General features: G+C 42.0%; 1 protein-coding gene across 1 annotated transcript; it reads right to left on the reverse strand.

Moving 5' to 3' along the window:
• Nucleotides 1-1,352: 1,352 nt before the first annotated feature.
• On the reverse strand, nucleotides 1,353-6,538 carry LOC123092801 (nuclear speckle splicing regulatory protein 1). Its single transcript, XM_044514628.1, has 6 exons — nucleotides 6,315-6,538; nucleotides 2,705-3,424; nucleotides 2,510-2,578; nucleotides 2,093-2,193; nucleotides 1,916-1,984; nucleotides 1,353-1,780 (listed from the first exon to the last, which is right to left on the reverse strand). Exons 2-6 carry the CDS (start codon nucleotides 3,405-3,407, stop codon nucleotides 1,613-1,615), a joined length of 1,110 nt encoding a protein of 369 aa, XP_044370563.1. The 5' UTR covers nucleotides 3,408-3,424; nucleotides 6,315-6,538; the 3' UTR covers nucleotides 1,353-1,612.
• Between the last annotated feature and the right edge of the window lie 19,338 nt (nucleotides 6,539-25,876).

Genomic DNA, 25,876 nt, shown 5'->3' on the forward strand with positions numbered 1-25,876 from the left:
TGCATGCTCAATCGAACCTAGTTTTTCGAGTAAAGACTTTGAAATCTCCTTCGAAGCAGTTCGTTTAGCTTCTGGACACCTAGTTAAAAGTCATTGGTAATGAGTTGGATGACCTGTTCCACAAGTCAATCCAGCAATTGTGTTTGAAATCCAACTGTTTTGCCACATGTCGCATGTACATTGGGTAGCCCTGCCTCCAATGGTCATGTCATCCCTCGGGATTGCTCCCGGCTATATAGCCATCCCTCTCCGGAAAATTGCTTTTGGAGGCCGAGCTACATGGAGGCCTCAATTTGCAATTTTCAAAATTCATATTTCTACGTTTTCAAAAATCTAAAAAAAAAAGAAATACATGGAGGCATAATGTACATGTGTGTAAGTTCTTCGAACGAAATGCATTGAAATGATGGTTCTGAAAAAAAATCTGGGGCTTTTCAGCACATGATAGTATTTATTCTTTTTTTTCTATGAATACGCAAAGCTTGTGTATCATTGCATTGATAGAAGGAAAGCAGAAAAGTACATAAGAGGGTACAACACATAGCACACACGCATACATGAGAAGACGTGGGCATGGGACCCGGAGCAGACAGACACGGGATTCTCTACCTGAAGAAAAGAAAAAACCACAACTAAACCACCAAGCAAGACCCAAGTAGAGGGGCAAGCCGAACCTCCAAAACATCAAACATCTCTAAATCCAACACCGAGGATGTCGCGAGCAAGCAAGATGGCGCCTTCAAGAAGGGGAATGACATCATGATGACGCCGTCATCCGATCCGAAGAACCAGACCAAGGGTTCCCCTGGTGCTCGAAGAGGCCGGGGCACACAGAGGCCATGGCAGCGCCTCCAAGAAGGGAAACGACACCCATGGGTGCCGCCGCTACCAATGTCGGCGAGCCGAGCAGGGATTTCGACACATCAGGGTCCGGAGATGATTTAGTCGCTTTGTTGGTCAAGATCACCACCTCATGAAAGGGTGGGTGGGGCCCATGAACTTCTTTTTTGAACAGGTCGCATTTATAATATAAGTCTTTGAGATTCCAATATGTACTACATATAGAGCAAAACGAGTGAATCTACACTCTAAAATATGTCTACATACATCTTTATGTAGTTCATATTGAAATCTCTAAGGACTTATATTCAGGAACAAAGGGAGGAAATTTCAACCTTGTATACTTGCATATTTGTTTCAACTTTTTCAAAACCGGAAAGTTTGAATTTTGAATTTTTCAGAAATGTCAGCCTCCATGGAGCCCGGTCACCAAAACGCCTCACTCTCCTCCCGGCTATATATTTGCCAGATCGATCTAGTTAGACAGCTCCTTTGTAATTCTCATTATAGTCTATCCATAACTTTTTTTTTATCCGGAAACTCATATTGACATCAAAGGGCAAGCAAAGCAGACATCTAAGTGCACAAGTCCTCCCGGGTGAGAAGATACAAGTGTCAAGCAGACATAACAGTTTATGAGACACGCGATGATAATATAATAACAAGTTTCTACAGTCGATGCAAAACTGACAGCCAAATTTCCACAAGTAAGGATAAACAAGCCAACGAAGCGTGTACATCGGAGGCACTTGACACTTGCAGGCAGAGTTCCCTACAGGCCGAGACCAACGGTTCGGCCATCTCTCCGTCGCAGGCCTGCTACATAGAGTTTCTCCAGGTCGGTGTCGAGCTCCTCTTGTTTCTTGACTTCTGCTGGACCCTCCTCCTTGATGCCGGCCTTGCTCTCTTGAACTGAGGCAGAGGCATTGCTCTTCACACCCTGCATTAGGCCAAGGCATCCTCAGACTCTAAAAATGTGTTAGTGCATCGCAGAGTAATGGGGTATATATGTTGTTGCTCAGCAGAATTCAGATCAGTACTATATTTCAAAAATTACAGATCTTGAAGGAATTACCATGAGTTTGTTGAATTTCTCTTGGCGCTCCCGATCAGAAAACAGATTTGAGTCCCAGTGAGTACTTGTCTGAAGCATTAGGACGAAGGTAAAAATATGTTGCAAAAGTATGGTATGCAGTAATAGTGGTATGGAAAGAAGCAAGTTCAAAATAAATAGATGCTAACGAAGATATACCTCTGGAGGGTTATTCTTTTTGTTACCCCAGAGCAGCTTCTTCTTCTGGTCAGTGGATAGCCGCCCAGTTCCGACTCCAAATCCTACAATGTTCTTATTCACTGCAATAGAACATGAAAGGAGGTGGTCAGTCATGTAAGTGGAAGATTGCATAGCTCTGATCTAGTATCATGGAAGAGTTAACATCTTAGTCATATCACTGGACCATCATGGAACCAAATTCTTGTGCTAACCAAGAAATGTTCAGCCAACAAATATACTATACCCACTTTATTTCACACAAAACCATATTTTTAATAGGTGCACACATCAAATTCAAGAAATAGCACAGAAGAACCTTAACTAATGAAGACATAGATCCTTGAGATGGTGCAAAAATGAAAGAAAAAATATTGACAACAAACTGAGGGGACTCACCTAATTCAGCAGCTTTCATTGCTGCAACTTTTGCTGCATTCAGATGATTCATGGTTTCCTCTTTAATTCCTGATGCAGAATTAGCAGAAACTATGTTTAAGGTCAAGAAGTCCATAATCACATCTCAATAGAATAATGCATCAGTGTGTCAGTACAAGAAATTTTCAGAACTAACAAAAGAAACAAAATATTAACCTGAAGTATCCATTTCCATGTGCTGTTCATTTTCAACATCTGGACCAACAGAACTGAATAAGCTTCTTCTCTTCTGCCTAGTTTCTAACTCAGGTTCTGCTGCGCAGCTGCTTTTCTCGATTTCCTTGCCACTTCTCTTCTTTAGAGCTTCGTCCTGCTTGAACTTTTCCTTGTTTTTACTTTCACCTTCTTCTGGATACCTTCTGGAAGAGTAGGTTTCCTTTCTTAAATCAGCATCTTTCTCATACTCTGTGACATCATGTCTACGGTATTCACGTGGGGACTCATGTTTTTCCTGATTCTTACTCCTCTGCTCTCGCTTAACAGATTTGCCCCCATACCTGCTGTCAGCATTTCTCCAATCACCATGTGATCTATCAGATGTGCCATCACGCTTTGAAGGATCATAGTAAATGTCAGCCTTTGACTCCCGATCTGGCCGAGAAGTTCTAGGATGGCTCCTTTCATCATCAGCACGTTTATCATGATACCTCCTATAATCATCATGCCTCCTGGATTCACGTGATGCTCCGTAGGAATGCCTATCAGAATGCCTAACAAACTCATGACCTCTGCCTGGTCTGGCATGACTATCATTCTGTAGATCTCTCACATTATCTTTCCTTCCATAACCCTCACTCCCCTTAGAGTGGCCATCCTTGACTTCAACTGGACTACGGCTCCTCCCACGGTTAGTGTTCATCTTGCACCCAGCAGTATCTATATCAATTAAACAGCAATTCAACAGTTCAATAACGGGCAGATTTACTAGATCGCACTAAGGGGCAAATCTTTCTTAGCATTGATCATTATACACACTAGGGGACACTGGGTTCATACTGTATGGACCGAGGGCTTGGGTGCAATTGTGGTCACTGAAACTAACACAAGTCACAAAAATATATGGATTTTATTTATGCAAAATGTACTTCATGGTTCAATTACATATGTATAAAATTTCAAGCTCAAATCCATTCTATGATTCTGTCTTTAGAGTGAAAAAGGTGAAAAATCTGTCAATTTGAATTCTTACAAATGCTAGAATTTTCTCATTTTGTTACCCTTAACACATAATAAATTGGAATTCGAAATGATAATTAGGTGGAGTAAATTCAGAAGTACATCCAGATTTTAACCCGGAATTTTTCCACCATGGCAACTGCGTCCTAAAGCCTTGGTTATACAATACAGCCCCTGGGATACTTTCTAGTAAAGACTAGTTAAAAAATAATTACATCCATTGGCCATCACACTTGAGTTCAGTTGATATGCTAGGGTTTCACATGCCTGTTAAACAAGTGATATGCATCTCAAATGGATTTCAAAAGACTAACTAGGCGCTGCTTCTTACACTTCGAATGAAAATAACATGATCCAGTGTTGTACTCCCTCCAAATCTTCTTCCTCAAACTAAGTGGACCAATACAAGTTGGAGAATCAAATAAAGAAAGGAAGCAACATAGTGCTGAACTATAGAGTTCTGTGCTTGGGTGGTAAGAGTCCAAGGACCAAGGATAGGGAACTCGCCCTTAGCGTAACCACCAGGATGTTCTGATTCTAAGGTGGAAGAGGCCATAGCGCTTACTGGGAGCTTTGATTATTCATTGGTTGATCCAAACAAAATGCAAGCAGCACAACGGCAGCCATTTATAATGCGCTTAGCTTAAGAAAACTGTCCCTGTCTTAAACTTACCCAGACTCCTCTTTATGATTCAACGGAAGGACACTTCGCATAGCACACAAATCTAAAAACATAGTTATATGGATAAATAAAAATGGGAATCCTAAACTAATGTGTGTTTGAGAATAGATAGAGATTGTAATGCCATTAGACTTGCCATGAAAGATAGTTTGTGTGTGTTTCAGTGTCTTCAACTTGATGTACTCTCTTTAGTTATTCAATGAAGTTGGGTCGTTTACTAAAAGAAAAAACTACATAGCTAATATTTCATGTACTGGCTTTGCTAGAAACTAGATAGCAATGGGTGGTGGACTTGGTCCTAGATTATTCTGTGATGACGAATATCTGAGTCTGTGTGCATGTGTAAGCACCATGTTCTGTGTGCATGTATAAGTTCATATGTTCTCTGTATAAGCTCATGTGCTCTCTGTGTTCTGTATGATATATGTAAATAGAAAAGTACTTTTGGATCTCATGTGTGAATGTGGGTGAGAATGCTCACTTACTAACAATATTTCTAGATGTGCAACAATCCAAAAATCAACTAGCATGCTTACACAGTTCTGATCTACTCCCTCCGTCCCATAATGTAAGATGTTTTTGGACACTACACTAGTGTCAAAAAACGTCTTATATTAAGGGACGGAGGGAGTATGTTTTTTGTGCTTGCAGATCATATGAATCAGGGACCTCCTGTTCATAGTAGATAGTGTGGTAGTAATGTACTACAATTACCACCCTTTAGTAATGTAAATGTACCAGGGACCTCCTAAGTATGTGTAGTTTGTGTACAAACACCTGGGCAGTAGTAGCCACTGTACCTCATGCTCACAGACACTATTCAGCTGAAGCAGGTGAAACTTGGTGTGGAGCTCAGCTGACAGAAGCGCACACACAGAAAATGAAATCAAAAAATATTTTCATGATCTTTTTCCACTGGTACTCACATCCGAATCATACCAGTTGCTTGCGTATCCATTAATTTCACAACTTACTTGGTATTGTTGTTTGTCAATATTGTTCATTTGTGGTCGTTCAGTACACTCAAATGGTTCACTGTGTGATAATATATCCATTGCAACTTAGATGATCTCATGGTGGTCATGTTTTGTCCAGTGTGGAATCAGCTTGGTATAATTCTTGTTAACACCATCTTCTTTTCTTTCATAAGGGAGGAGACAATTCAACATTGTCGGTTGGATCAGTAGTCACGTGGCCTCATGGCTGTGGACTGTAGAATCTCTGTCTGTAAATGATGTTTTATGACTGGCAACAATGTGTTCGACATGTATGTAATCCTTTTGCAGCCCATGTTCTACTACACATTATATGATTACAATTGTGAAGCATGGGTGGTTTGCTTGTATGACTGCCTGGGTAGGTGTACAATTTAATCTGTACTATTTGAGATTGAATATTTGGAACAACATTTTCTTGTATCCACGTATTTAGCTTGAAATAGTCTGGACTCATAGGATAATTGCTGTTGAAAATTCCATCACTACCTTTTACTCTAAATAAAGTTGCAAATAGGTAGTTCTTATTGAGTAATCAATAGGGTACAGTATTCTTTCTAGTGTTTTGTATAGATGAAAGCTGCCTAAATAAATAATGTTTAATGCAAAAACAGTATTTGGTTCAGCTGCAATCTGCTCGTAAGATTTGTGTGTTATTCTCATGTTACCCAAAGAAAGAGGGGGAGAGGGATTAGAAGAGGCTCAATCCCTAGGGGATTGGGTGGCTCCCGTGGTCTAAGGTACGCTCTGAGTGGGCGACTGCAAGGGAAGAGAGGGAGCAACCTGAGCGGAAGCTGCAGGTCGCCGCAGGCGATGGAAGACGAGCAGGGGGAGACGGAGGGAGCCGCCTCCGTCGGGGCTAGGGCGGCAGGGCTGGATGGAGAGGAGGGAGAGGAAGGAGGAGGTGAGTTACCTGAGGGAAGTCCTTCGTCGTCGTCGGACTAGTCGCCGGAGTCACCGAGTCCGTCCGCTCGTGCGCCGTCACCCCGTCGCCTCGTTCGTTCGGTAGGGTTCCTTCGCCTCAAGACGCAGGCCCAAATCCCGGCCGATCCCTCTGCTTTTTTCTTCTTCTTTGAAGAAGGACCAATCGTTCTGTAGTACCACGAGAGTTGTATCTCGCTCAACGCGAGATGGAAGCTTTCCTCCGAGCCACAAGATTGGGCCAGCCCATCCCCGTATATACCTCGCTAGCTCGCCGCTGGTTCGCTGTTCGCTTCGGTTTCCTTTGGGGTTTTTTTTTCGTTTCTTTTCGTCTTTTCTTCTGGTTTTTGGTTTCATCACCAGATTTCCGTTTTGGTGTTTTTTCATTGTTTTTCAATCGGGTTTTCCGTTTCTTTTCTCAGTTTTACAGGTTTTTCTCCTTTTCTGGTTTTTTTCGTTTCTTTCTCATTTTCAATGATTTTATATGTTTCCTATTTCTTGTATTTTCCTTTCATTTTCTTTGTTTCTTTCCTGGTTTTCATTCTTTCTTTTTATTGTTTCTTTTTTGGTTTTCACTGTTTTCATTCTTTTGCACTGGTTTTCATTGGTTTCTTTAATTTATTGTTTCTTCTGTCCATTTTTATTGGTTTTTTTCTTTCTCTTTTCGTACATAACAGGAATGGGTTTTTATAAATGCTTAACATTTTTCCCAATTACACAAACATTTTGCGTATACATCTTAAACATTGTTCTGTACACATTAACATTTTCCAAATACATTATTAATATTTTTTAAAATGTATAATTTGGTGCCAACCTTTTACATATGCATCCAACATTTTTCATATACATCACAAACATTTATTATATACAAGTTTATCATTTTCCAAAAACATGATCCATTTTTAAAAAAATTTATACTCCCTCTGGTCCAAAACAAGTGTCGTCGTGTTAGTTCAAATTTGACCTAAAATCATGACACTTCTTTTGGATTCATGGTTTTAGTTCAAATTTGAAAACTAAAACCACGTCACTTATTTTGGATCGGAGGGACTATTTTTTACATCTACTTTTTCCATACACATTGACCATTTTTCATACACATCATTAGCATATTTTAAAACATATATATTGTATGTCCATTTTTTTCATATACATCAGGAACCTTTTTTTATATACACATGTAACGTTTTCCAAATACATGATTAAAATTTTTGAACACATACATATTTTTATTTTTACTTTTTTAATACATATTGTACATTTTTGTATACATCGGGAACATATTTTTTAATACATTTTTGTATAGGGGTATCTTGTGGGCGAGCTCTCCTTCCCTCTGGCCACATGGGCCGGCTGCATGCTGGCCCGCGTTGCTTTTTGGTTTTGTGGGCTGTTTGGGGCTTTTGTTTTTTGCTATTTTCCTCACCATTTTACCCCTTGAATTTCAATTTTAATGTTAAAATGCGAAATGTCACACCCAGTGTTTTGTAACATTGTCGTTGCATTAATAAAGCATGAAAAATTGGACCAACAAAAACTTTTACATCATTTGGCTTTTTATTTGATTTGGATTTTTTACTGTGATTTCAAGTGCTCATGAAAACCAAAACATAGCTCCACCTCCTATACTTCATCTCCTTGGTCCAAAACTTTGCCCAATGATCATGCCATGTGTATAGGACAGAATAGTGTTCTCTTACAAAAATAATTTGGCCAAAAAGTATTTTCTAAATTAAGTTTTTCAAAAAAAACCTGAGTTAAGGCTTGAACTACAAGTACTAACTTTGGGTTGTGAAAAATATTTCAAAAGTTATATTTGACTCCTATTAGATATAGGACTCCCATAAACCACAAAAATATAATTTTAAAAGTTATTTTGCTATTTTATCTAAAGGTTTTTCTTAAGGCCAGAAATGGTCTTTAATAGTCTTTAATAGGTTAAAACTATTTTTAATGTTTCAAAAATATTTGAGAAAGTTTAGGGAAGCTAATTGGACATATATTGTCCATATATATGAGTTTCAACACATGGTCATGAGCAAAATATAGGTCAAAGCCCTCAAAAACCGTTTCTGGATATTTCAAGCTTTTGAAATATTTACGAAGGAAAGTTCCTCCATAAATTCCAAGAAAATTCTACCTTGTCATAATTGACCTATGGAATGATCTTGCCAGGTCTCATGGCAACCCCACCAAACCCTCTCAAAACATCCCCTGTTCATTTCCAAGTTTGATCAACTTTACAATGTCAAACATGTCCAAATGAGTTCAAACTTGGTACACATGTTCAAATGGACTAATAATTCACCTAGACCAAGTGATGCATCAAGGAGAACAGGGTAGACCAGTTGGATCTAAAGAAAAAAACATTTTATGTCCATTTCTAGGGTTTACAAAAGTTGCATTGGACACTTTCTCCATTTGACCTCAAAACCGGTGGACACTACTAATTTGTGATGCCACTCACTCCTGTTAAGTCTCAAAGCAAGTTGAGTAACCTAGATATCTCAAACCAACATCAAACACCTTCTCACAGAAACTCAAAATTCATGTTTAGGCCCCTTCCACTAATCTCCTTGGGTTGAGATTTTTACCATAACCCCTCCTACTCCCCCTCTACCCCCTGTATGCTTTTCTGCCCCAGGAGCAATGATGAAGGGGGAAGAACCCCATTTTTTCTTCTCTGGACAGTGAATTCCTCCCTCTCTCTCAGCCTCCTTCGCTCCCATCAACTTTCCACAGCATCCAAGGGTCCCCAAGGCTTTTGCCCACACCTCCTGCAACCTCCAGACACAAGTGGACACACGAGGACACGGGAAAGCCATGGATGCCGGACAAAGTCGCGCTCTGGAGCACCTGGCAGGGAACCCGACTGTTGACGCCACATCCCCCGACTACCTCGAGCCTCCCCTGCGCACCAGTCGATGCCCCTCGATGTCCGACCCATGCCAGAAGGCCTCCCACTTGTTCCCGCGCACTCCTTTCTCTCACATGGCTCGCGCTAAAGCGCCGCCCTGAAAGTGTGTTATATCGACTAGAGGGGGGTGAATAGGCGATTTTTATGAATTCTTCACTAAGGAATTTGCCGGTGAGGAAATTCCTAAGCGAAGAACTACTTGCAGCGGAATAAGTACTCAGAAGTAAGCATAACAGAATACAGGCATGGTCATCATGATGAAATGAAGACACGCATAGAGTACAGAAAGCGTAAACACAGGATAACACAAGATGAAGACAAACAGAATGAAGAAATTGAACTGAGGAAATTGAGAAAGTCTTCAGTCAAAGTCTTCAAACACAGATATGAACTATCACTCAACACAGTAATGAGGGAATGAAAGAGTTGAGGAAATAGAACCAGTAAGGTTGGTGAAGACAATGATTTGGTAGACCGGTTCCAACTGCTGTCTCAGTTGTACGTCTGGTTGGAGCGGCTGAGTATTTAAACTCGAGGACACACAGTCCCGGACACCCAGTCGTTGAGCACGCAGCTTAGGACACCAAGTCCTCACCTTATTCTCCTTGAACTAAGGTCACACAGACCTCGTCCAATCACTCGTGGTAAGTCTTCAGGCGACTTCCAAACCTTCACAGACTCGGTCACTCGGCGATCCACAATTCCTCTTGGATGCTCTAGACCATGACGCCTAACCGTCTGGAAGAAGCACAGTCTTCAAAGGTAACAAGCGTCGGATCCACGCAGGATCAATACCTTCAGTGATGCTCAATCACTTTGAGTTTGTAGGTGTTTGGGTTTGGGTTTTTCCTCACTCGATGATTTTCGCTCAAAGTCCTCGGAGGATGGGATGCTCTCAAATGACAAGTGTCAGTTTCTCTCGGAGCAGCCAACCAGCTAGTGGTTGTAGGGGGCGGCTATTTATAGCCTAGGGAGCAGCCCGACATGATAAGACATAAATGCCCTTCAATGATATGACCGTTAGGTGGATAAGATATTTTGGGACAGCTGGCGCGCATCACAGCAATGGTTGGAAATTTAACTCTCAAATTCCTCAGGGCTATCATGTTCCTCACTGTGTAGGCAATCCGCATTGTCGAATTCCTAACCCCTCAGTCAGAACAAATTCCTCAGCGACCAGAAGAACTTCGTCTCTGTCACTGAAGAAATTGACTGAACTGTATGAGATTTCCAATGGCTTCACTCGAAGGGATTGGTAGGTGTAGGATTTTGAGTTGAGCATCACATGGAAATTTTTCCTTAGTATTTCCTCGACCCCCTTTAACAGTATGGTGTTTCCTATGACTCAAGAAAGAGAAAAACAAAACTATGAAAACGAAAGTCTTCAAGCTTCATATTCCTCGCATGAATATCAAGTCTTCACAGACACACCAATTTCTTCACTTTCAAAGTCTTCATGAAAGTCTTCAGGAATACCAAAATCTTCAGTCGAAGATATTCATTTTTAGGGGTCGACTTTCTGGGTAAATATCAAACTCCTCATAGACTTATAGACCTGTGTACACTCATAAACACATTAGTCCCTTAACCTATAAGTCTTCAATACACCAAAATCACTAAGGGGCACTAGATGCACTTACAATCTCCTCCTTTTTGGTGATTGATGACAATATAGGTTAAGTTTTCAACGGGGATAAACATATGAAGTGTAAGTACTGATATTGAGGAATTTGATTGCAAGATATAGAAGAACTCCCCCTGAAGATGTGCATACTGAGGAATTTTCTTTTGAAGCAATGCACACTTGAAGAGTTGAATCATGGAGATCTCCCCCTATATCTTGTAATTCATACATGCATTTGACATATAATATGAAGAATTTGAAATGCATGAAGAAATATGGTGCCTAATGAAATTCAGCATGCATGCAATAATATTAATGAGGAACAAGCATGCAGAATAACGCATCAAGAGTATCAGAGCACAGTGCATCAAAAGTATCAGAGCACCATCGGGTTTAAGATTACAACTCGATCCAATAAAAGTTTCAGAAGAGCGAGAGTTGTAACTTAGCAAAAAAATGCCCATATAATAGACCCGCTTGAAGACTAACTCAAATTTCTCCCCCTTTGTCATCGAATGACTAAAAGGATCAAAACTGAGGACTAACGCCCCTGAAGAATATCAAGTTGATGGAGGAGCGTCAGCGTTGTCGGGGTCGGTTGTCGTAGTAGGGCCTGCCGCAGTGTCGTCCAAGTCTTCATTTTCATCAGTGTCGTGCGATGAAGAATAGGAGCTGGCCACCAAGGAAGGAACCTTGACCTTCTTGAATTTCTTCGGTGGAGGTGCGGACCGATCAAATTCTTCCTTGAGACCCATTCTCTTCAGATCTTCTGCGCTATAGACATGAGATAGAAAAGCCCAGGTACGGTTGAAGGTTTCATGGAGGTAGTAGTGGTTTTTCTTCACTGCATTGTGTGTTGAGGTCATGTTGTGAAGAATTGAACCAAACTGACGCTTGACCCATTTATGATTGCGATCAACTTTCTGATGAAGACTGAGGAGTAACTCACGATCAGTCATCACCCTGGGTGTTGTGGCTTGAGGAATTTGCTTGGCAGAGGTGTTGGCGGCAGAGTCATGTGTGGCATAGTCATCATTGGTGGAGTAGGATGCAGCCTTGCGAAATTGACCATCCAATGGACGAATGCCTTCATCTATCACAGCAGTTGCCTTGCCTTTGTCATCAGCTGAGGAAAATGTCCGTTTGAGGACTTCAATTGGAGGCAAGTAGCTGCCATGGTTCAGAGTATCAGCCTTGTAATTGAGTGAAGACCTTGTCCTGATGAACCTCATAATCCATGGTGCATAAGGCTTCAGCTCAAATGGTGACATAGCAATATTCACTAGAGTCCTCATGAAGAAATCATGGAAGTTGACGGGAACACCATGAATGATATTGAAAAGCATATTCTTCATGATGCCAACGACTTCTTCATCATTTGAGTCGTGGCCTTTGATAGGACTCATTGTCTTCCTCAGAATGCGATAGACAGTCCGAGGCACATACAGTAATTCCTTGACGAGGAATTTTGTTCGAGGGGGCTGCCCTGGCTTCAAGGGCTTCATCAGCACTTGCATGTAATGATTTGTAAGCTCAGGTTCATTGTAGATGCAATGAGCACCTTCAGGGGGAGGACTGAGTGGGAGGGCATGAAGCAATTCAGTTGTTGGTGCCTTGTAGTGAGTATTTTCTGACACCCAGTCCAGCACCCATGAGTTCACATCTTCAGAATTTCCTGTGATGTGCAGCGTTGCATAGAATTGAAGAATGAGTTCTTCATTCCAATCACAGATGTCAGTGCAGAAATTCAGCAATCCAGCATCATGAAGAACACTGAGGACTGGCTCGAAGACCGACAAAGATTCCATGTCCACGTGAGTAATGTGTGCATGATCGAAGACTTTGTCTTTGTTGAATAGCATTGAGGAATAGAAATTGGCTTGACTAGCAGTCCAGAAATGCCTCTTCCTTATGCGAGCAGAATCATAGGGGTTGTAATCTATGAAGAACACATGCTCGCTGAAGAAATCTTCAGCCTTGAACTTTTGCTTCTTTGAGAATGGATCCTTTCGCTTGGGCAGAGGAGTGTCAGTGAGTTGCATCACAACCTCAGGAATCGCAATCTCCAGTTCTTCAGGCTGAGGAATTTCTGGTTCCTCTTTAGTGGCATTCTGCGTGTTCAAAGGATCACCAGCAGCAGTTTCTTCAGCACTAGTGGCTGGAATTTCTTCATGCATAGATGAGGTGGGATGAGTTTCTCCAGAGCCCATCTGAACGGTTGGTGCGGGGGACTGAGGTATTTGTTGTATTGGGGTGAAGAGTGGAGAATTGGGAAGCTAACTTTCCCAAAAGTCATCATTCATCACAGGCGTAGTGCATCCAATATCCATGTCTTCATCTTCAATTTCTTCAACGCCAGCCTCTTCAGCTGTGAACTGAGGCATTGACGAGGAAGCAACAGGCGTTGAAGGGATCGCATCCACTTCAATTTCTTCATCAATCTGCTCTGACGAAGCAGCAGAATGATTTTCTTCATCAGATCCACTAGGGATCACATATTCTTCACCAAAAGGAACAAGGTCCTTTGATGGCATGGTGGAAATCGGAAAAACATCAATCGGATTTTTAAACGAGCTGGTCATAGGCTTCATTTTCTTCGGAGCTGAAGAATCTGAAGCAGCTGATGCTTTCCTTTTCTTCACTGCAGCTAGCTCTACAGCCTTGGTCTTCTTCACATCTGATGCAGATGGAAGGGTAGGAGTTGGTGTAGGCGCAGGAGGAGCTGAGGAATCTGTTTGAATTTCCTCAGGCGCAACTGTTGCAGTTGCCCTGACTTCTTCATTTTCTTCAGGCGCACCACTAGTGGATGCCCTGGCAATTTCTTCAGCGGCTGGAATGGAGTCATCAGCCCTGGAACTAGCATTTTCATCAGCAGCCTGAAAGTCATCAGCGGTGCTGGCATGTTCTTCAGTTTGCTGAGTAGAAGCTTCAGCTTGAGGGATTTCTTGTTGCGATGGGGCTGCAACATTGGTGAACTTCTCAGTCAGTTTAACGAACCTGACTTTGGCTCCTTGCCAATCAGCATAATAAGCATTGAAATCATCGCTGAGGACTTTGATTTCAGCTTGGATCTTGAGGAGTTCATTGGTTGTCATTTTGACAACGTTTTTCCTCAAGAACTTCTCTTTCCTGAACTGAGCCTTCTTGATTTGTCTAGCCTTCTCAAATTTCCATTTCTCTTCAGTGATGAAATGGGTCAGCATGTGACTTTGGCCAGGAGTCAAATGAAAATCAGGCATAGGAGTGTTTGGGTCCTTGTGCCAGAGATCAATGTAATCGAGGATCGCCCTTGGATCCAAAAGCAGTGGTACATTTGTGCCTTTGGCTCTAGCGGCCCTTTCTTGTCTGTCTCTGATGATTTGTGCAAGTTCATCATCATCAGCTTCATCGTCAGATGGCACTTGGAAGGCAACATGTTTCTTCTTCAGACTTGGACGAGGACCTCGGCCAGCTGTTGCCTTTGTCTTCAGCAGAGTGGGGCCTGATGAAGAGTTTGGTGCAGCTGAGGAACTCGCTGAGACACCAGAGGCAATAGAGATGCCTGCAGTCCTTTGGCACGTGGCCAGATGTATAGGTGTTGAGGACCTTGCCGGAGCAGCTGAGGACTTTCGGGGAGGAGCTGATGACTTTGGAGGAGCAGGAGCAGCATGAGGAACTGGCCATGAGGGCTTTGAAGAATCTGGCCGTGAGGGTTTTGAAGATTCTAGCCGTGAGGGCATTGCTGAGGAACTTGGCCGCGAGGGCACAGTTGGTGAAGCACTTGGCTTGTGAGCTGGCTTCTTTGCCATTGATTTTCTAGGCTTGACAGAGGCCTCAGTGGCAGCAGCAGTAGCAGAGTCTTCATTGAATTTCCTCACTACTTCTTTGGCTTGTCTTGCCAACTTGGCTTGGCGTTTGGCCCATTCTTCAGGGAAATCCTCACCATGCTTGATGCTGGTGGGGTCAGCTTCTTGGCCAGGTGCCAATGGAGCTCTTGGGCATGGAGGATTTAGTGCGAATTTCTTCATATACTTTGGAGTTACATACCTGTACTCCCTCCATTCTCTTGCCCATCTCCTTTCAATCCTTTGTATGCGCACCTTGCGCTGATTTTTGTTTTCCTTTCCGAACTTAACCTCATCAGGTGTGCAATAGTCAGCATAGATGTCCTCAGGTATTTCAAACGCAGTCATGACCTCAGGCCTCTTTCCTCCTTTATGTGGCTTCTTACCGTCTGCCATATTCTTCAGTTGAGGAATTTGAACAATGGAATTCTCTGAAGAAGTATGCAACTTTTCTTCGAGGAACGCTGCAAATGAGTTAAGTTGATGAGAACCTAGTGATTCAGCAGCGGACATGAGTACCTGTGAACAGAGTATAGTTGCGAGGAATTTGGAGAGGTCATATGCGTTCTCAGAAGGTTTTCAAAAAGAACAAGTTTGAGGTTTGAAGAATTTCACTAAGCGTTCTTTGTCTTAGGTTCCAGAGTTGTATAGATCGAGGATCCACACAATTGAGGAATCTTGAAGAAAAATGATGCTTAGAGAAATGAATCAAGAACAGATGACTAGTGAGGTGTTTTGTGTGTGAGGATTTGAAGAATAAAACACCTCTGAAGATTTTGTAGAGAAAATTTGAATCAAAGAGGGCAGTAAAAAAGTAACTTTTAATTACCCTTGACGAAGAACACGACGAACTGAGAAGTGTAGATTTGAGGCTCGTTAGTTCGGATCTTCCACGCCCTAACTCGGCGGAGGAAGACAGCTACGGTGGCGGCGGAGTGAAGATTTCCATGGCCGGCGCGAGTACGACGGCGACGAGGTCGAGGCAGTGAACTCTTCCTCACCGATGACGATGGAGTAGCGGCGGCGCTAGGGTTTGAGAAGCTCAAGTGAGAGAGAGAGAGCGGTCGAGCGGAGTAAAGGAAGTGAGGAAGGGGTGAGGGGGTATTCATAGTCGTAGTGAAAAATTGTTTGCCCAAAGATTTAGGACGAACGTGCCCCTGACCCTTCTCATTCGCTTGACATGTGTCACCCACGTACTGAAAAGTGGAGATCGTGTTAGATCGTGGGTGAATAGATAAGTCTATCGTGGGATACGGGACGGTTTGAGCGGCAAAACCGAAAATTTGGATAAGATAAGTTCTTAAGTTTCGTTCGCAATTTCTTCAGCTGACAAGGACATAGTGAAGATTTTGAACGAGTTTCAAATAGAACGCACATGAAGAATTTGTGAATAGACTGGGTTGAGTATAGCATAGAGGGGGAAGGGTCCGATCACATTCACTTAGCAGAAAATGCAACTTGAAGAAATAGCCATAAGTGAATGATGTATAGGACATAAACTCATATATATATAGCCAATGAAGAAAAACGATGAAAATAGTGAAGATTTTGCAAAATTGAAGAATTTGAAAAACTAAAGATTTTCAAAACTGAGGAATTTCAAAAATGAAGATTTACAACTTTGGTGGTGGCGTGACCCACCGTATAAGAATGATGATTTCAGACACCGCGTACAATTGTCGTAGGGTTCTGAGAATCAAATTCTTCATTAATTTCTTCACACTCAGAGTGTTATTCTTCATTGATTGAAGAAAAACATTTCTTCATGTGTTGCACATCTAAGTCATCAATTTTGTATAAGTGTTAGGATGAGTGTCCTTTTTCAAAGAACATTCGAAGACTCTAAGATATTTAGCTCACGCCGCAACTTGCTAAATCTCTTCTCATCCAAGGGCTTTGTGAAGATATCGGCTAGCTGTTCTTCAGTCTTCACGTGCTTGATGGAGATGTCGCCCTTCAACACATGATCACGAAGAAAATGATGACGAATCTGAATGTGCTTTGTCTTCGAGTGTTGAACTGGGTTGTGAGCAATCTTGATGGCACTCTCATTGTCACAGAGGAGAGGCACATTCTTCACGTTGACGCCATAGTCCTTGAGCGTTTGCTTCATCCACAGCAATTGAGCACAGCAAGAACCAGCAGCAATGTACTCAGCTTCCGCAGTACAGTGATACGCAATTATGTTTCTTCGAGGACCAACAGACCAAGGATCGTCCGAGGAAATGACAAGTACCAGACGTTGACTTGCGGTCCACATGATCACCAGCATAGTCAGAGTCAGAATATCCAATGAGATCAAAAGTAGAGCCCTTGGGGTACCATAATCCTAGTGTTGGTGTGTGAGCTAGATATCGAAGAATATGCTTCACAGCCTTATGGTGTGATTCCTTCGGTGTAGGTTGAAATCGGGCACACATGCAAACACTAAGCATTATATCTGGCCTAGATGCACATAAGTACAATAAAGAACCAATCATGGAGCGGTATGCCTTGTGATCGAAGTCAATACCATTTTCATCAGTGCATAGATGGCCATTTGTGGGCATAGGAATTTTGACGCCTTTGCAATCTTGCATGCCGAATTTCCTCAGAACATCCTTGAGGTATTTCTCCTAAGATATGAATATGCCATTGTGCTGTTGATGAATTTGAAGACCTAAGAAGAATTTCAACTCTCCCATCATAGACATTTGATATTCTTCACTCATCATTATAGGAAAATTCATCACTATAACGTTGGTCAGTACAGCCAAAGATAATATCATCAACATATATTTGGCACACAAACAATTCACCATCATAAGATTTAGTAAAGAGAGTAGGGTCGAGTGAACCGGGTGTGAAGCCATTCTTCACGAAGAATTCCTTCAAAGTATCATACCACGCCCGAGGGGCCTGCTTGAGGCCATAGAGGGCCTTGTTGAGTCTGAAGACTTTGTCAGGATTCTTTGGATCTTCAAAACCTGGGGGTTGAGCAACATATACTTCTTCCTCAATCTTACCATTGAGGAATGCACTTTTCACATCCATTTGATATAAAGTGATATTATGATGGTTAGCATAAGCAAGTAATATGCGAATAGCCTCAAGTCTAGCAACAGGTGCAAAAGTTTCATCGAAATCAATTCCTTCAACCTGTGTGTAGCCTTGAGCTACAAGTCGTGCCTTATTCCTCACCACAAGGCCATTTTCATCTTGCTTGTTGCGGTAGATGCACTTTGTGCCAATGATATTATGCTTGCGAGGATCTGGACGTTTGACCAGTTCCCAGACATTGTTGAGCTCGAACTGATGTAATTCTTCTTGCATGGCCTGAATCCACTCAGGCTCCAGAAATGCTTCATCTACCTTAGTGGGCTCTGTGATGGAGACAAAAGCATAGTGCCCACAAAAGTTAGATAAATGTGAAGCTTTTGAGCGGGTGAAAGGACCTAGTGCTTCAATGTCATCGATGATCTTTTCAACTTGCACTTATTTTGCAACGCGAGGATGAGCTGGTTGTTGTCGAGGAACTTGATCAGCATTTTCTTCAGCACCATTTTCTTCAGCATTGTCTTCAGGTGCATTAGCTCGACGATCTTCACGTTCTGGAATGAATTCTTCAGTAGATTCTTTGGTAGGAATGACATCCTCAGTAGCCTTGAACTTGATAGAATCCTCAGGTGTTGGTTCATCTATCATAGAAGGTAGGTGCTCTCTTTGTGAGCCATTAGTTTCATCGAACCGCACATCTACAGTTTCAACAACCTTGTGAAGAGCGTTGTTGAAGACTCTGTAGGTGTGCGAGTCCTTTCCGTAACCAAGCATAAAACCTTCATGTGCTTTCGGTGCAAATTTAGCATTGTGATGAGGATCTCTAATCCAACATTTAGCACCGAAGACTTTGAAATAACTCACATTGGGTTTCTTGTCAGTGAGGAGTTCATAGGCAGTCTTCTTGAAGAATTTGTGAAGATATACCCGATTGATGACGTGGCATGAAGTATCAATTGCCTCAATCCAGAAACAACGAGGCGTATTGTATTCATCAAGCATAGTGCGAGCCATTTTAGCGAGGGTTCTATTCTTGCGCTCCACGACGCCATTCTGCTGAGGAGTATAAGGAGCAGATAACTCATGAGTAATACCAAGTTCATCAAGATAGCCATCAAGACCGAAATTCTTGAACTCAGTCCCATTGTCAGTTCTGATGTGCTTGATCTTCACACCAAAGTTGGTTGAAGCCCTCGAGGAAAATCGTTTGAAGATTTCCTGCACTTCATGTTTGTAAGTGACAATGTGTACCCATGTGTAACGAGAATAGTCATCAACAATAACAAAGCCATATAGAGATGCATCATTTTTAACAGCAGAATAATGATTAGGACCAAAGAGATCCATGTGAAGCAATTCGAATGGACGAGTAGTGGTCATGATAGTCTTCGCTGGATGCTTGGCCTTGGTCATTTTTCCAGCTTCACAGGCTCCACACAAGTGATCCTTGAGGAATTTGACATTCTCAATGCCAATGACCTGCTTCTTCTTTGCAAGCGTGTGCAAATTCCTCATGCCTGCGTGACCAAGTCGTCGATGCCATAGCCAGCCTTCTGAAGCTTTTGCCAGTAAGCACACGACTGGTTGTGGTCCTGTAGAGAAATCAACAATATACAAATCTCCTCTCCTAAAGCCTTCGAAGACTTTGGAATGGTCAGCTTCCATGATCACAACACAACGATATATTCCAAAGACAACAACCATATCGAGATCACAAAGCATTGAGACAGACATGAGGTTGTATCCTAAGGACTCGACAAGCATGACTTTGTCCATGTGTCGATCCTTTGAGATCGCAACCTTACCTAGACCCAATACCTGCTTTTGCCTTTGTCAGCGAAGATGATATGCTTCAGATGTGACAGTGATAAAGGAGCATCTATCAATAGATTCTTGTCACCCGTCATGTGATTTGTACATCCACTATCGAGGACCCACTCATTTGCTTTGGGCTGATCATCCTGCAGATGAATTAGTGCATCTTACGAACTCATATACTTCATCAGTGAAGAATATGACGTCAAATTCATCAGTTCAATTTCATCAAGCAATAGCACAGATAAGCAGTGTGAGGACGTGTGAAATGAAAGTTCATTTCATCATGATTCGCCTGCGTCCTTTCAGGCATTTTTGTCAGGCCCCCAGTGAAGGAAATATTCCCTAGAGGCAATAATAAAGTTATTATTTTCCTTATTTCATGATAAATGTTTATTATTCATGCTAGAATTGTATTAACCGGAAACATAATACATGTGTGAATACATAGACAAACATAGTGTCACTAGTATGCCTGTACTTGACTAGCTCATTTATCAAAGATGGTTATGTTTCCTAGCCATGGACAAAAGAGTTGTCATTTGATTAATGGGATCACATCATTAGGAGAATGATGTGATTGACATGACCCATTCTGTTAGCCTAGCACTTGATCATTTAGTATGTTGCTATTGCTTTCTTCATGACTTATACATGTTCCTGTAACTATGAGAATTATGCAACTCCCGTTTACCGGAGGAACACTTTGGGTACTACCAAACGTCACAATGTAACTGGGTGATTATAAAGGAGTACTACAGGTGTCTCCGAAGGTACATGTTGAGTTGGCGTATTTCGAGATTAGGTTTTGTCACTCCGATTGTCGGAGAGGTATCTCAGGGCCCTCTCGGTGATGCACATCTTTATAAGCCTTGCAAGCAATGTGACCAAATGAGTTGGTTACGGAATGATGCATTATGGAACGAGTAAAGAGACTTGCCGGTAATGAGGTTGAACTAGGTATTGGATACCGACGATCAAATCTCGGGCAAGTAACATACCGATGACAAAGGGAACAACGTATGTTGTTATGCGGTTTGACCGATAAAGATCTTCATAGAATATGTAGGAACCAATATGGGCATCCAGGTTCCGCTATTGGTTATTGACCAAGAATAGTTCTAGGTCATGTCTACATAGTTCTCGAACCCATAGGGTCCGCACGCTTAACATTACGATGATAGTTATATTATGAGTTTATGAGTTTTGATGTACCGAAGGAGTTCGGAGTCCCGGATGAGATCGGGGACATGACGAGGAGTCTCGAAATGGTCGAGACGTAAAGATCGGTATATTGGACGACTATATTCGGAGTTCGTAAAGGTTCCGAGTGATTCGGGTATTTTTCGGAGTACCGGAGAGTTACGGGAATTCGCTGGGAGAAGTATTGGGCCTTATTGGGCCATACGGGAAAGAGAGAGGGGCTGCCTAGGGCAGGCCGCGCGCCCCCCCAAGGCCTAGTCCGACTTGGACTAAGGGGAGGGGCCGCACCCCCTCCTTCCTTCCCTTCTCTCTTCCCTTTCCTTCTCTCCTACTCCTACTACATGGAAGGTCTCCTAGTTGGACTAGGAAAGGAGGGAGTCCTACTCCCGGTGGGAATAGGACTCCTCCCTGGCGCGCCCTCCCTTGGCCGGCCGCCCCCTTCCCCTTGCTCCTTTATATACGGGGGCAGGGGGCACCCCATGACACACAAGTTGATTTACGGATCGTTCCTTAGCCATGTGCGGTGCCCCCCTCCACCATATTCCACCTCGGTCATATCGTCGCGGAGTTTAGGCGAAGCCCTGTGCCGGTAGAGCATCATCATCGTCACCACACCGTCGTGCTGACGGAACTCATCCCCGAAGCTTTGCTGGATCGGAGCCCGGGGATCGTCATCGAGCTGAACGTGTGCTGAACTCGGAGGTGCCGTACGTTTGGTCCTTGGATCGGTCGGATCGTGAAGACGTACGACTACATCAACCGCGTTGTCATAACGCTTCCGCTTATGGTCTACGAGGGTACATGAACAACACTCTCCCCTCTCGTTGCTATGCCATCACCACGATCTTGCGTGTGCGTAGGATTTTTTTTAAAATTACTACGTTCCCCAACAGTGGTATCAGAGCCAGGTTTTATGTGTAGATGTCATATGCACGAGTAGAACACAAGTGAGTTGTGGGTGATACGAGTCATACTGCTTACCAGCATGTCATACTTTGGTTCGGCGGTATTGTGAGATGAAGCGGCCCGGACCGACATTACGCGTACGCTTACGCGAGACTGGTTTCACCGTTACGAGCACTCGTGCTTAAAGGTGACTGGCGGGTGTCTGTCTCTCTCACTTTAGCTGAATCGAGTGTGGCTACGCCCGATCCTTGCGAAGGTTAAAACAACACTAACTTGACGAACTATCGTTGTGGTTTTGATGCGTAGGTAAGAACGGTTCTTGCTAAGCCCGTAGCAGCCACGTAAAACTTGCAACAACAAAGTAGAGGACGTCTAACTTGTTTTTGCAGGGCATGTTGTGATGTGATATGGTCAAGACGTGATGATATATTTTATTGTATGAGATGATCATGTTTTGTAACCGAAGTTATCGGCAACTGGCAGGAGCCATATGGTTGTCGCTTTATTGTATGAAATGCAAACGCGCTGTAATTGCTTTACTTTATCACTAAGCGGTAGCGATAGTCGTAGAAGCAATAGATGGCGTAAACGACAATGATGCTACGATGGAGATCAAGGTGTCGCGCCGGTGACGATGGTGATCACGATGGTGCTTCGGAGATGGAGATCACAAGCACAAGATGATGATGGCCATATCATATCACTTATATTGATTGCGTGTGATGTTTATCCTTTATGCATCTTATCTTGCTTTGATTGACGGTAGCATTTTAAGATGATCTCTCACTAAAAATTATCAAGAAGTGTTCTCCCTGAGTATGCACCGTTGCCAAAGTTCGTCGTGCCCAGACACCACGTGATGATCGGGTGTGATAAGCTCTACGTCCATCTACAACGGGTGCAAGCCAGTTTTGCACACGCAGAATACTCAGGTTAAACTTGACGAGCCTAGCATATGCAGATATGGCCTCAGAACACGGAGACCGAAAGGTCGAGCGTGAATCATATAGTAGATATGATCAACATAGTGATGTTCACCATTGAAAACTACTCCATCTCACGTGATGATCGGTTATGGTTTAGTTGATTTGGATCACGTGATCACTTAGATGACTAGAGAGATGTCTGTCTAAGTGGGAGTTCTTAAGTAATATGATTAATTGAACTTAAATTTATCATGAACTTAGTCCTGGTAGTATTTTGCAAATTATGTTATAGATCAATAGCTCGCGTTGTTGCTTTCATATGATTATTTTGATATGTTCCTAGAGAAAACTATGTTGAAAGATGTTAGTAGCAATGATGCGGATTGGATCCGTGATCCGAGGTTTATCCTCATTGCTGCACAGAAGAATTATGTCCTTAATGCACCGCTAGGTGACAGACCTATTGCAGGAGCAGATACAGACGTTATGAACGTTTGGCTAGCTCAATATGATGACTACTTGATAGTTTAGTGCACCATGCTTAACGGCTTAGAATCGGGACTTCAAAGACGTTTTGAACGTCATGGACCATATGAGATGTTCTAGGAGTTGAAGTTAATATTTCAAGCAAATACCTGAGTTGAGAGATATGAAGTCTCCAACAAGTTCTATGGCTAAAAGATGGAGGAGAATCGCTCAACTAGTGAGCATGTGCTCAGATTGTCTGGGTACTACAATCGCTTGAATCAAGTGGGAGTTAATCTTCCAGATAAGATAGTGATTGACAGAATTCTCTAGTCACCATCACCAAGTTAGTAGAACTTTGTGATGAACTATAGTATGAAAGGGATGACGAAAACGATTCCCGAGCTCTTCGTAATGTTGAAATCAACGAAGGTAGAAATCAAGAAAGAGCATCAAGTGTTGATGGTTGACAAGATAACTAGTTTCAAGAAAAGGGCAAAGGGAAAATAAAGGGGAACTTCAAGTAGAATGACAAGAAAGTTGTCACTCCCGCGAAGAAGCCCAAAGCTGGACCAAAGCCTGAAACTGAGTGATTATACTGCAAAGGAAATGGTCAGAAATGCCTTGAATATTTGGTGGATAAGAAGGATGGCAAAGTGAACAAGGGTATATTTGATATACATGTTATTGATGTGTACCTTACTAGTGTTTATATTAACCCCTGAGTATTTGATACTTGTTCGGTTGCTAAGATTAGTAACTCGAAACAGGAGTTACAGAATAAACAGAGACTAGTTGAAGGGGAAGTGACGATGAGTGTTGGAAGTAGTTCCAAGATTGATATGATCATCATCGCACACTCCCTATACTTTCGGGATTAGTGTTAAACCTAAATAAATGTTATTTGGCGTTTGCGTTGAGCATGAATATGATTTGATCATGTTTATTGCAATATGGTTATTCATTTAAAATCAGAGAATAATTGTTGTTCTGTTTACATGAATAAAACCTTCGATGGTCATACACACAATGAAAATAGTTTATTGGATCTCGATCGTAGTGATACACATATTCATAATGTTGATGCCAAAAGATGCAAAGTTAATAATGATAGTGTAACTTATTTGTGGCACTGCCGTTTAGGTCATATCGGTGTAAAGCGCGTGAAGAAACTCCATACTGATGGAATTTTGGAATCACTTGATTATGAATCACTTGGTACTTGCGAACCGTGCCTCATGAGCAAGATGACTAAAACACCGTTCTCCGGTACTATGGAGAGAGCAACAGATTTGTTGGAAATCATACATACAGATGTATGCGGTCCGATGAATGTTGAAGCTCATGGCGGATATCGTTATTTTCTCACCTTCACAGATGATTTAAGCAGATATGGGTATATCTACTTAATGAAACACAAGTCTGAAACATTTGAAAAGTTCAAAGAATTTCAGAGTGAAGTGGAGAATCATCGTAACAAGAAAATAAAGTTTCTACGATCTGATCATGGAGGAGAATATTTGAGTTACGAGTTTGGTCTTCAATTAAAACAATGTGGAATAGTTTCACAAACTCATGCCACCTGGAACACCACAGCTTAATGGTGTGTCCGAACGACATAATCGTACTTTACTAGATATAATGCGATCTATGATGTCTCTTATCGGTTTACCACTATCGTTTTGGGGCTATGCATTAGAGACAGCTGCATTCACGTTTAATAGGGAACCATCTAAATCCGTTGAGATGACACCATATGAACTATGGTTTAGCAATAAACCTAAGCTGTCGTTTCTTAAAGTTTGGAGTTGCGATGCTTATATGAAAAAAGGTTTTCAACTTGATAAGCTCGAACCCAAATCGGAGAAGTGCGTCTTCATAGAATACACCTTCTATCACAGATCCAAAGGCAAGTTATTCGTTGCTAATATGGATCCTTTCTAGGGAAGAAGTTTCTCTCGAAAGAAGTGAGTGGGAGGAAAGTAGAACTTGATGAGGTAATTGTACCTTCTCCCTTATTGGAAAGTAGTTCATCACAGAAATCAGTTCCAGTGATTCCTACACCAATTAGTGAGGAAGTTAATGATGATGATCATGAAACTTCAGATCAAGTTGCTACCAAACCTCGTAGGTCTTCCAGAGTAAGATCCGCACCAAAGTGGTACGGTAATCATGTTCTGGAAGTCATGTTACTAGACCATGATGAACCTACGAAATATGAGGAAGCGATGATGAGCCCAGATTCCACGAAATGGCTTGAGGCCATAAAATCTGAGATATGATCCATGTATGAGAACAAAGTATGGACTTTAATTGATTTGCTCGATGATCAGCAAGCCATGTTAAATAAATGGATCTTCAAGAGGAAGACGGACACGAATAGTAGTGTTACTATCTACTAAGCTCGACTTGTTGCAAAAGGTTTTTCGACAAGTTCAAAGTGTTGAATACGATGAGATTTTCTCACTCGTATCGATGCTTAAGTCTGTCTGAATAATGTTAGCAATTGCCACATTTTATGAAATCTGGCAAATGGATGAGAAAACTGCATTCCTTAATGGATTTTTAAAGAAGATTTGTATAGATGCAACCAGAAAGTTTTTGTTAATCCTAAAGGTGCTAACAAATTGTACAAGCTCCAGCGATCCATCTATGGACTGGTGCAAGCATCTCGGAGTTGGAATATATGCTTTGATGAGTTGATCAAAGCATATGGTTTTATACAGACTTTTGAAGAAGTCTGTATCTACAAGAAAGTGAGTGGGAGCTCTGTAGCATTTTTAATATTATATGTGGATGACATATTGTTAATTGCAAATGATATGGAAATTCTGG

The sequence above is a fragment of the Triticum aestivum genome, chromosome 4B (assembly GCF_018294505.1).
Source record: "Triticum aestivum cultivar Chinese Spring chromosome 4B, IWGSC CS RefSeq v2.1, whole genome shotgun sequence".
Taxonomy (NCBI): Eukaryota; Viridiplantae; Streptophyta; class Magnoliopsida; order Poales; family Poaceae; genus Triticum; species Triticum aestivum.